The 12338-nt window shown below is 39.7% G+C and overlaps 1 protein-coding gene across 1 annotated transcript; it reads left to right on the forward strand.

Moving 5' to 3' along the window:
- The first annotated feature begins 789 nt into the window (after window positions 1-789).
- Window positions 790-11853, forward strand: slc2a11l (solute carrier family 2 member 11, like). The gene is made up of 12 exons (XM_060896531.1): window positions 790-861; window positions 955-1053; window positions 1379-1539; window positions 4824-4948; window positions 5217-5346; window positions 6018-6166; window positions 6244-6434; window positions 7167-7277; window positions 7600-7701; window positions 8234-8309; window positions 8532-8659; window positions 8901-11853. Exons 1-12 carry the CDS (start codon window positions 838-840, stop codon window positions 9108-9110), a joined length of 1506 nt encoding a protein of 501 aa, XP_060752514.1. The 5' UTR covers window positions 790-837; the 3' UTR covers window positions 9111-11853.
- The last annotated feature ends 485 nt before the right edge of the window (window positions 11854-12338 follow it).

The following is a 12338-nucleotide window of genomic DNA, read 5'->3' on the forward strand; positions in this document are numbered from 1 at the left end:
GATTCCGTGTCCGGGGATTGGGTCGCCGAGGACCCCGCCTTCGACTGCCACCCAATCCACAATGCACGAACCCCTTACGGTTCCTCCTGCAGGTGGTGGGCCCACTGGAGATCGGCCCCACGTCGCTCATTCGGGCTGAGCCTGGCCGAGCCCCGTGGGGTAAGACCCGGCCACCAGGTGCTCGCATGCGAGCCCCAACCCCAGGCCTGGCTCCAGGGTGGGGCCCCAGTTCGTCACGGACCTTGATTTTAATTTCCTCATAAGGGTATTTGAACCGCTCTTTGTCTGGCCCATCATGGATGGATGGATGGATGGTAAGATAGTCTTCTATAACCAGAGCTCTTTCAGGTTTCTGTTAAAAACATGAAACGGACACGAGTGGTTGCTTTCCTTTGCCGCAGAATCTTCACCCAGCTGTAAGGGCTCTAAAGCTGAATTTTGGAGAACCTACATTTATTAATTCTGCACAAGACATACAGACTTCCCTCTTCAGAAACCATGCTGCTATCCTTCTCATTTGGATGTCTGCCACTAACGCTGCAATTAAACAAGACTAGTATGAAGAAATTTCGGTATAGATTAGCTGGTCATCACTTATGTTGATAATTTTTGGCCTTCATACAAGTGGGTAAAGCATTCATTTCATGTCTAATCTCATGTCATCATCCTCAACTGTTTCATCAGACTTACCTACTTTTTCACCAATTGTCCATGAGGAGTTACAGTTTAACATTCAGTTAGACATTCCCTGGTTTGCTGTGTCAAAATTCTCTCACTGTTCACAGAGGGGACCAAACCAGATGAGTCACGAGACTCGTGGAAGATCTTCTCAGTGCCATGATGAATTCTGTATTATCCCTGGTAAGTTTCTTTGCTATGTTTTCATACTTCTATTCTTTGTTAATCAAAAACAGGAACACTTTGGATCCAGGTTTGTTTTTTGTTTGTGATCAGCTGAAGAACCCTGTGCTTGTTGCAGTCATTTTGGTCACAGGTATCGGGGGAACCTTCCAATATGGCTTCCACATTTCCGTCCTCACTGCACCGTCAGCCGTGAGTAACAGTGTGTGTTTCTGTTTGCGCTCATCAGTTAGTTAAAGGTGGTATGAAGGAAATGTTCAAGGATCTGTTATAAATAGACAGCATCCTTAAAACATACGTTTTAACTTTTCTCTTCTTAAAATAATATTAAGTGTTTTTGATTTAATGAATTGTACTTATATATTAGTAATATTTATATTATTGATACTATTACATAGTTAAAGTTGGGGTCATTTCTTTCTAATGCAAATTTCAATTCAGGCAGCAGCAGGCACTACAAATTACATACTACCCCTTATTTTAACAATCTACTGAATCAATCTGCTTTTTTTATCAGTACATTAAAGAGCTGGTGAACAGCACATGCATTCAGAGATATGGCCTCTCTCTAGAGCACTGGCAACTCTCGCTTATCTGGTCCTTCATCGTTTCCATGTACTGCATCGGGGGTCTGTTGGGCGCCCTGTGTGCCGGGCGAATCGCGGTAACCTACGGCAGGTAAAAATACTGTTATGATATCAATAGTGTATATATGCTAATAAAATCTTGAATAGGAATGGGTGCACGGTGGCTTAGTGGTTAGCACGTTCGCCTCCAGGGTTGGGGGTTCGAATCCCGCCTCCGCCTTGTGTGTGTGTTCTTCCCGTGCTCTAAAGCTCTAGAATCCATTGTTACACATATAATAATCTGCTTGTCTCAGGACTTGGGCTACTGATTAGCCTACTTCTAATACATTTGTGTATTAGATATTATTACAGAGCCAAAGGACATAATTGAGATGAGTGTGTGATTAACAACACTAACACGTTGCTAAACCGATGGCTTTAAATAGTACTAAAAAAAACTAATATTAATGTCATGGGAACTGAAGGGTGATGATGGTGAGGGTTTATTATTGAAATACTATTTAATCAGCGGTTCTACCATATCAGAATGAATCACTAGCTTTGCAAGATTCCAGCAGATAATGCATGTGGAAGATATAATAGCAGTATAAATCTGGAAGTTCAGAGCTTGTGTGTGTGTGTGTGTGTGTGTGTGTGTGAGTGTGTGTTTGACCCAGTTACACTGATAAGTTACTGACATCTTATAGTAAGTTGGACAGGATGATAATTAAGCTGATGTGTTAATGTGTGAATCGCTCTGCCACTTGGATACGGTTCAGCAGCGGTCTAGCAGCTCTCCTGATTCATGTCATAGGTGACAAGGTGGCATTTAATTGTCTTTTAATACTGGGGAGCACAAGAAAACATCCACCAGGTGCTGATTTCTCCATCTTAGGCAAATTGTCTCAGATTTATCTGGCTGCAGATTAGAGTTATTTTGGTCTCATGGTTCTTACAGTTATTCACAGTGTTTCATCGGAAATGTAACCCTTACCACATTTTAGACATTTTCTGAATAGGGTTTAAAAGGTTTTATGGAAGAGATGTTCTACTTTTTAAGAAAGAACATTTTCCCCAAAACATTTCTTGTTTTATATACACGGATGCTTTTACAAAGATTTTGTAATACAGTTTTCTTTCATTTATTTCTTTCATTTCTTTCATTTCTTTCATCTAACCCTATTCTAACTCTTACTTCTCTACTGTAAATTTTTTAATTCTGGGAAGACGTTACGACCTCAGAATGGGGAAAAATCAAAGAAAACACCTTCTCAGTTCGGAATTCCTACTCGGAAACTCAAGGAAAGTCTCCTCAGCCCCTGTGTGACAGGAAAAATGTTAGAGAAAAAAGGTCCTCACTTGGCACTTTAAGCTCCCTGAGATGAACAAAGACAAGACAACAAAGAATTAATAAAATATATATGACATTGTTATGGAGAATCAACGATATATATGGATATTACCTGAGGTAGAATCATTTTTTTTAAATTGTAATCTGACTGGAAACACCCCCAACCCACCCACCTTCAATAAAACACTAAACTATACATTTAAGTAGTTTTATTCTTTTATTATACGTTGCACAATACATACTTTTTTTTTATATAAGGCAATAAGGGGAGTTGCCCAATAAGGGGAGTTTGGCATAATATTGGTCCAGTTATAGCAATTTTCTGGACCTTTTAAATAAGTTGTGGCTGAGTTCTGGGGTAAATTTGGTAGCACTTTAGCTCTTGTCTTGCTGACATCTGTGGATTCTGGCACTGTTGTGGGCCAGTTATGGCCGATTTTTGGTGACATTGTAAAGTTGTGGCTGAGTTTTGGTCTGTTTCTGGTATTAGTCTGGTTAACCTTTGGCATTTGGGCCGTAATTTTATGTTTAATGTGGGACAATCTCAAAGCCGAAATCTCAAAGCCAGATCCGACCCATAACCAATTTGCTATCTGGGTAGTCTACTTGTACAGTAGCATCATTGTTTAGAGAGATATGGCCTCTCTCTAGAGCACTGGCAACTCTCGCTTATCTGGTCCAATTCATCGTTTCCATGTACTGCATCGGGGGTCTGTTGGGCGCCCTGTGTGCCGGGCGAATCGCGATAACCTACGGCAGGTAAAAATACTGTTATGATATCAATAGTGTATATATGCTCACTTTTTGATCACTTTTTATTAATAGAACAAAAAGAAAATCTAGAATAGGAATGTAAATGATAGATATGAGGCGGGGTTTTAACTGGAATTGTTGCCAAGTCAACTAAAACGATCATTTTTTATGATTTCATTTACTGACATTTCTTAGACTGCGATGGTGTGGGGTGTCATCTGAAATGTACTAAAGATCTCTTTGTATATCATAGTCTTTTACCCATACAGTGGGTCATTGTGATCTAAAGCTCTAGAACCCATTGTTACACATATGATAATTTGCTTGTCTCAGGACTTGGGCTCCTGATTAGTCTACTTCAAATACATTTGTGTATTAGATATTATTACAGAGCCAAAGGACATAATTGAGATGACTGTGTGATTAATAACACTAACACATTGCTAAACTGATGGCTTTAAATAATACTAAAAAAAAAACTAATATTAGACTCCAAACATGCTCCTGTCTGAGCTGCATAAAGGTTTACTGTCATTTTTAGCTGAACTGCACCATTAATGTCATGGGAACTGAAGGGTGATGATGGTGGGGGTTTATTATTGAAATACTATTTAATCAGAGGTTCTAACATATCAGAATGAATCAAGTTTTGCAGACCAATGTGGAGTCAACATTGCAAAAAGGGTTTCATAACCCTGGGTAGAATACAGTGATTCTAAGTTACCAAAACATCACTTCTATATTATGAGTGTAAAGCTTTGTTCCTTTACTTGGGGATAAAAATATGGTTAATCTCAGTGTGAAAAGCCTTTTTAACTAAACTAATCTGTTTTAAAGAAGTAAAGTGTCAAACACTGAGGCATCCATGGTGTTCCCCACTTTAACTTTTTATACAAAATCTTTTCTTTAAATAGCTTATCAATGTCCTTTCAAACAAGTAAGATTTGGCACAGGAGCTGTGGATATTTTATTGAAGTATTTATTAAATAAATAAGATTACTAGCACTTAAAATAATGAAAGGGGGGTTTATTCATCACTGATTTGTACTCAGTTTCTCAGGCCTACTTACTTATGATATTAATGTATAATTGCTGACTTTAAAATTGTTTATTGACAAAAAATGAACTGAATATCCTTCTTCTTTATTTTATACACTATGTCAAAAAGATAAATTGTGTTTTTATATTGCACCACAAGACCAGAATCCTGCTGTAGAGAATCTAGTATCTATTTTAGTGTTTACTGTTTATGGGTTTCGAATTGGCTTCTCATTCTGTTGCTCTGTAATCAGGAAGAGATGCCTCATGCTGAACAACTTGGTGGTCGTCTGTGGAGCTGTGCTGATGGTGCTGAGCAAAACAGCACGCTCGTTCGAGATGATCATGGTGGGACGGCTCGTCTACGGCATCGGCGCAGGTCCGCTGCTGCAAAAACATATTCAATAATCTCTTGTCAACAGTTTGAAATATCTAGCATTTTATTGTTTTCAGACCTATTTGCCTTTTATGGAGATAAATGGGTTTGACTAATATCATTGTCCTAAGTAGTAGACAGAAATACAAAGAAAATTTGAGAAAGCTTTGTAAATCAGGAATCTGTAATACAACTTAAATACTAAAATGTTAATTGTGTGTGAATGTTAAGTGTGTGTGTGTGTGTGTGTGTGTGTGTGTGTGTGTTTCAGGCGTGGGTCTGACAGTCCACACCATGTATGTCCTGGACTGTGCCCCGAAGAGTTTAAGAGGGATGGTCGGTGCTACTGTGGGCAGTTTCGTCTCACTGGGGAAGTTTTTTGGCCAGCTGCTTGGCCTCAGGTGAGTCATGTGACCTCATCATCATCTGCTACAAGCACATATTACTTGAACTATTAACAAGTTTTCCCATGTCGTTTAAATACAAGTCTTTATTTTGTTACAAATTCATTACAGCACAATGAAATACTTTCTTCACTTTTCCCAACTTTGGAGTTTGGGGTCAGAGCACAGGATCAGCCATAATACAGCACTCCTGGAGCAGAGAAGGTTAAGGGCCTTGCTCAGGGGCCCAACAGTGGCAGATTGAACCCTGATTTATACATTAAATTACATTTACAGAATTTAGCAGATGCCCTAATCCAGAGCGACTTACATTTTAATCTCATTTAATACAACTGAGGTTAAGATGTATTAAGATCCAACAACTGTACTAAGGTCCAACTTGTTGGACCTGGGATTCAAAGATTCAAAACACCTTAACCACTTGGGCCACCATTGCCCCAAATATTGCAATATGATTCTATTACAATATTATATTTTGCTGAAACATAATGAAATATGGTTTGAAAATTTTAATCTTTAACATTAATTGAGAAATGCAGATAACCATAACAGATAACTGCTTTTGGCATGTTTGTTTATTGTCATCATTACATCATTAAATCGTCATGCACATCATTACCATATGATCTATTTCTCACACCATACCCTCTTGTCTTGTGTGTGTGTAGTGAGATAATGGGAACAGAAGCTTTGTGGCCTTTTTTGCTGGCCTTTAGTGCCTTGACTGGTCTTCTGCAGCTTGTCTGTTTGTACTTCCTGCCTGAGTCTCCACGCTTCCTGCTCTTAAACCGGGGAGACAAATCTGCCTGTGAGAAAGGTGAGACACACACACAAACACACACATACCTTTGTGGTGAGCCTGTTTAAATTTGACCTTTGTGTGTCTGTATATAGCTCTACATCAGCTGCGAGGTTCTCATGCTGACTGCAGATCAGAGGTGGAGGAGATGTTAGCAGAGTGTGTGACCGTGCAGACTGTGAGGAACCACAGCGTGCTGGAGCTTTTGCTCGCCCGCTCTGTCCGCTGGCAGCTATTCACCATCATAATTACCTTCATCACACTGCAGTTATGTGGTATCAATGCTGTGAGTCTTAAACACACACACAGCCATAATGACCATAATGACTGCTAGATATACAGTACTGTGCAAAGGTTTTAGGCAGGTGTGAAAAAATGCTGTAAACAAAGAATGCTTTTAGAAATATAAATAATGAGTGTTTATTTCCGTCAATTTACAAAATGCAAAGTGAGCAAACAAAAGAAAAATCTAAATCAAATCAATATTTGGTGTTACTACCTTCTGCCTTCAAACCAGCATGAAGTGATGGCACGACCCCCACAGAGCCCTGATCTCAACATCATCCAGTGTGTCTGGGATTACATGAAGAGACAGAAGGATGTGAGAAAGCCGACATCCACAGAAGATCTGTGGTCAGTTCTCCAAGATGTTTGGAACAACCAACCAGCCGAGTTCCTTCAAAAGCTGTGTACAAGTGTACCTACAATTGCTGCTGTTTTGAAGGCAAAAGCTGGTCACACCAAATATTGATTTGATTTAGATTTCTCATTTGTTTATTCACTGCATTTTGTTCATTTATAAAAATAAATGTTTAACACTTCCATTTTTGAAAGCATTCTTTGTTTGCAGCATTTTTTCACACCTGCCTAAACCTTTTGCACAGTACTGTATAACTAGAAAAAAGTAATCTGAGTAAACATAACATGTGGTTCTAAGATGAAATTTCATCTCACTCTAGTCCAGTGTTTCCGGTTCTGTTTATCTCAGTCCAGTCCAGTATGTGTTGTGTTTCTACAGGTTTATCTCTATGCCTCTGATGTGTTCCGAGCTGCAGGAATCCCAGCACACAACTTGCGCTACGTGACTTTGGGAACAGGGTTGTGTGAATTCTCCACTGCAGTCGTCTGTGTATGCTCTTCAAACTCGCACACACACACACACACACACACACACACACACACACGTTTCAGGTGTAAATCATGAACTTATTAACCAGTTAAAGTGTGCTCTGGTTTTGTGGTGGAAATATTGGATAAAAAACAGCCTGGTTGATGTGTGTAGTTGGTGTTAGAATTCTGAAAGAGTTTTGTAGCTTGGGCTGTAGTTATAGGTTTGTTGAGGTTTGTCAAATCATTATGAAGTGAACTCAGACACAAATGATGAAAATCTGTTGATCAAAATCTTCACACGTAAACAGAGCCATTGTTGTGGGTGTGTTTGTGTGTTTTAGGGGCTGGTAATTGAGCACACAGGGAAGAAGTTATTGATGGTTCGGGGTTATGTGAGCATGTCTGTTGCACTGCTCCTACTCACCCTTACTCTGTACCTGCAGGTCGGTTCATGTCTCCTCACATCTCTTCTCCTCTCTTGTCTTCTCCTCTCCTCTCCTCTCCTCTCCTCTCCTCTCCTCTCCTCTCCTCTCATTTCCTCTCTGCACCTCTCCTCTCCTCTCATCCCCTCCCATCTATTCTCCTCTCCTCTCCTCTCCTCTATTCTCTCATTTCCTCTCTGCACCTCTCCTCTCCTCTCCTCTCATCCCCTCCCATCTATTCTCCTCTCCTCTCCTCTCCTCTCCTCTAATTTCCTCTCCTCTCCTCTCCTTTCCTCTCATCCCCTACCATCTATTCTCCTCTCCTCTCTTCACCTCTCCTCTCCTCTCCTTTCCTCTCATCCCCTCCCATCTCTTCTCCTCTCATCTCCTCTCCTCTCCACTCCTCTCCTCTCATTTCCTCTCCTCTCCCCACCTCCCATCTCATCTCCACTGCTCTCCTCTCCTCCCTTCACCTCTTTTCTCATTTTTTCTCCGCACCTCTCATTTCCTCTCCTCTTTGAGTGTTGATCACGCTGTGACTCTGTTGTTGAAGGTGCACGTGTCCTGGATGCCGTACTGCAGCATGGTGCTCATCTTCGTCTTCATCATCTCCTTTTGCAGCGGACCCTGTGTGTACTAAGTGCACTTACATGACAGATAGCGTATACTGCATTTGGAATTTTGTCCATTGTGGCCTTCAGAGCTTCTAACATGTCATATAAATATTAACAGTGCACTGCAAGTGAGTTATTCTCTCAGAGTGAACAAGAAGACATAACTCCACCTCTCTCTCTCTCTCTCTCTCTCTCTCTCTCTCTCTCTCTCTCGCTCTCCATTTCTGTGTGAAACAGCTTGTATAACAGCACCCCTGCCTGGAGAGCTTTTCACACAGTCCTTTCAGTCAGCAGCGTACACTGTGGCCTGTACTCTTAACTGGATGGGGCTGTTCTTTGTGGGAATGGTGTTTCCTTTAATAGTGGTGAGTTTATAATCTCTCATATCACAAAAATACACAGAATTTATCCTGAGGAGGTAAAGAGCTTTTCATGTTTTGCTTTGTTAGTAGGATTGTCATGGAATTAATTTCTGCTTCCTGACCAAAGCAAGCCATCTCTGATTAATACAGAACTATAAATTCATCAGAGACAAAGTGATTGTATATTGTTTTTGTTTCACATTACCACAATTTTTTCCTTATCTTTTCTTTTCTACCCAAACAGGAGCATTTAGACTATTTCTGCTTCCTCATCTTCTTCGTATTCTGCTTTTTCACTGCTGTGTTCGTGTGGTACCACGTACCCGAGACGAGAAACAAATCCGTAATGGAGATCACTGCCGAGTTTGATAGAATGCACAACAAAGCAAAACACTCAGAGACCAACCTGAAAGCTCTGAAAGACGCAAACACACAGAACGGCACCAGGCTCTGATTTCACAACCTGTTAAATGTGCAACATGTAGGTGGTTTAGACGGCTGATAAATAATACACTGTATACTCTGAGTGTGCTTCTCACTCACACATTCATCCACTCATTCAACCACTAATGTATCCACACATTCATCCACACACTCATTTATACATGCATCCACTAATGTATCCACAAATTCATCCACTCATCCACACACTCACTCATTCATTCATCCATTCATCCACACACTCATTCCTACATTCATCCACTCATTCATCCATTCGTCCACTTATTCATCCACTAAAATATCCACTCATTCATACATTCATCCACTCATTCTCACACCCATTCATCCACTCATTCATACCTTCATCCACTCATTCACACACTCACCCACATCTCATTCATACATTCATTCATCCACTAATTTATCCACTCATTCACACTCTCATTCATACATTCATCCACTAATTTATCCACTCATTCACACACTCATCCAAACACTCATTCATACATTCATCCACTCATTCACATGCTCATTCGTCCATTCATCCACTTATTCATCCACTAACGTATCCACTCATTCATTCACTTATTCATACATTCATCCACTCATTCACACACTCACCCACATCTCATTCATACATTCATTCATCCACTAAAGTATCCACTCATTCATTCACTCATACATACATTCATCCACTAATTCTCACACTCATGCACACCCTTATTCATACATACATTCACACACTCATTTATCCACTCATTCATACCTAAGGATAATTTGTATATACGGTCCACTCATTGTTATGTTTTTGTGCGGTTGGAGGAAGTAGGAGAACGGGGAGGAAACACACACTGACACTGAGAACATGTGGAAATCCGGACAGTATAATCATGCTCTTAGAAAACAAAACTTTTTTTACAGACTACACTTTGGTAGTTCATGATCACCACCACTAGGTGGCAGCTAAACAAAAAAGACGCCATTTATGTTTGTTTTTGTTTGAACATGTTACTTATGTGAGTCGCAGTTCAATAATAACCCTCAGGTACTCAAATCCAGTCCTACAGCTCATCACGAATTAAACTCACACTCACAACAGGCTTTAATACATTATTTATCTGCATAATTATTAGCTTCTTCTTGACAACTGTCCATTAACAGACAATGAACTGGGCCTGGAGTTGGATCTGGATCATCTCCATCCTCAACACAGCAGTGGCATCAGCTATCATGGTTAATGTACATGGTGTTCATGGTACGAGTGTCACTGCTGTGTTGAGAATAGTGTGTTCTTGCTGTGCTTTCTAGATAAGGCAATCTCCACGTGCAAACCGTGCATTCTGCCCAAATTACACTCACACACCCACACCCATCTCACGCACTGTCAGTGTCACTGCTACACTGATAGCACACACACACACACACACACACACACACACACACACACACACACACACACACACACACACACACAGAGACACACACATGCACACTGCAACACTATATCAGCTCAATAGTGACACTATGGGGGAGTTATTAGGAAATAAAAAAGGAGCTGTGATTATTTTATTTACTGGACAAATCATTATTATACCACAGTGATGATGAACTCTTGAATCTGATTGGTCAGAAGGTTTATTGTTATTTTCAACAGCAGCTATGGCAGTAAATTGGATCACAGGTTTATATGAATGCACAAGTGTTATTTCTAGGACTTGCTTCACTTATAAAAAATTTATACTTACTGTTGTGGTTTAATTTTTTGTTAAGCGATATTTATATAACATTAATGGAAGGATGTTTTCAATGTATTAAGGCTTATTGTCTCAATTAAAGTAAGCATTTAACCAGGTGGACATGCTACTGGAAAATACTGGTCTTACCCAAATCAGTGGAAGTTAAACAGTTGATCATTTTAAATGTAACCAGGTATTAAAAAGTAAATGTTTTTAACTGGTGTGATTACATTAATAACATGATTTGCTTAAAAACATTATTCCACCTCGAACATGTAACTTTACAATATTTGAGACAATGGACATTGTCTCAAAACATCTTAACATAAAAAATATAGAACAAAATAATAAGTTTAATATACAAAAATTCAAGATTAATATTAGAATTATATTTAAATGTGTTTGTATTTATCCCCAATAAACCTGACTGAGGTGACTGTGGTGAGGAAAAAATGTCCTTAGATGGAAAAGGAAGAAACCTTGAGAGGAACCAAACTCAAACGTGAACCTCATCCTCATTTGGAAGGTGTGATTATAAAGTGTTATAAACACCGGAGACTGTTATTATGAATAATGTCCTTTCTACAGTCAGATACAGTCCGACAATTGTTGTATAGATGAGGAGGTTACTGTCCTCAAACACAACATGGAGTTTGTAACTTCTCATTGAAGGTCAGAAATCTTCATGAAGTGCAACACATCCTGAGCTGGTACAATCTCTAGATGCCTCGAAATGGGTAGAAAAAGAAAAGCAAGTGGAGAGGAATTAGTGTAGCTGCTGTTCATGATAATAACCAGCACTAGATAGATAATGTGCATGTAATCAGATCTACTTGAGAACAGGGTTATGGGATGTATTATGTGTATGTCTGGCTAAAGAGATATGTCTTTAATCTACATTTAAACTGGGAGAGTGTGTCTGAGCCCTGAACACTGTCAGGAAGGAGATTCCAAATAGTCCTGTGTTTTTGTGTAGCACCATGGTCTTAGACAAACGTATGATTTTATGATGCACTGTACCAGCCGTATATTGATGAAATTACAATAAACCTTCTTGACTTCTAATGTGAGTGCCCTGTGTTGTAATGTCCTGCTGTGTAGAGCATGAAAGATCTTCAGAGTGATTGTCATGGTAAAGAAACGTCTCCTGAACTTGACCTGAACTTCCTTCCTGATGGCAGGAGAATGAAGAGGTGATGACTTGATGCTCTTCTCATCAAGATACACGCTTCCAGGGTCAAGAGATTCGCTGTGCGATTTTATATCAAAGCACTTATTCTAATATTTGTTTTGGTTTCTATAGTTACAACTTAGCAAACAGATAAAAGACTGAGATTTTTGTAAGACGTTTATTTTTGTTTTTACACGACAAGCTGCAATATCATCGACACGTTAACTTTAACTCTGTGAACGTGCCTGGGTAGGAATTTATCACGTTTACTCGAAATGCCTAGAACACGTATTCGAAATGTTATGATGTAGAGGGTGGGATTCCGTGTGAAAAC

Source organism: Tachysurus vachellii, chromosome 20, assembly GCF_030014155.1.
Source record: "Tachysurus vachellii isolate PV-2020 chromosome 20, HZAU_Pvac_v1, whole genome shotgun sequence".
Lineage (NCBI taxonomy): Eukaryota > Metazoa > Chordata > Actinopteri > Siluriformes > Bagridae > Tachysurus > Tachysurus vachellii.

Excerpts from the sequence above, each read along its gene's own strand:
- slc2a11l (XM_060896531.1), top strand. The coding sequence starts at position 838 with ATGATGAATTCTGTATTATCCCTG. Across the intron at positions 1,540-4,823 it reads ATCGCGGTAACCTACGGCAG|GAAGAGATGCCTCATGCTGA; the intron begins GTAAAAATACTG and ends CTCTGTAATCAG. Across the intron at positions 7,702-8,233 it reads CCCTTACTCTGTACCTGCAG|GTGCACGTGTCCTGGATGCC; the intron begins GTCGGTTCATGT and ends CTGTTGTTGAAG.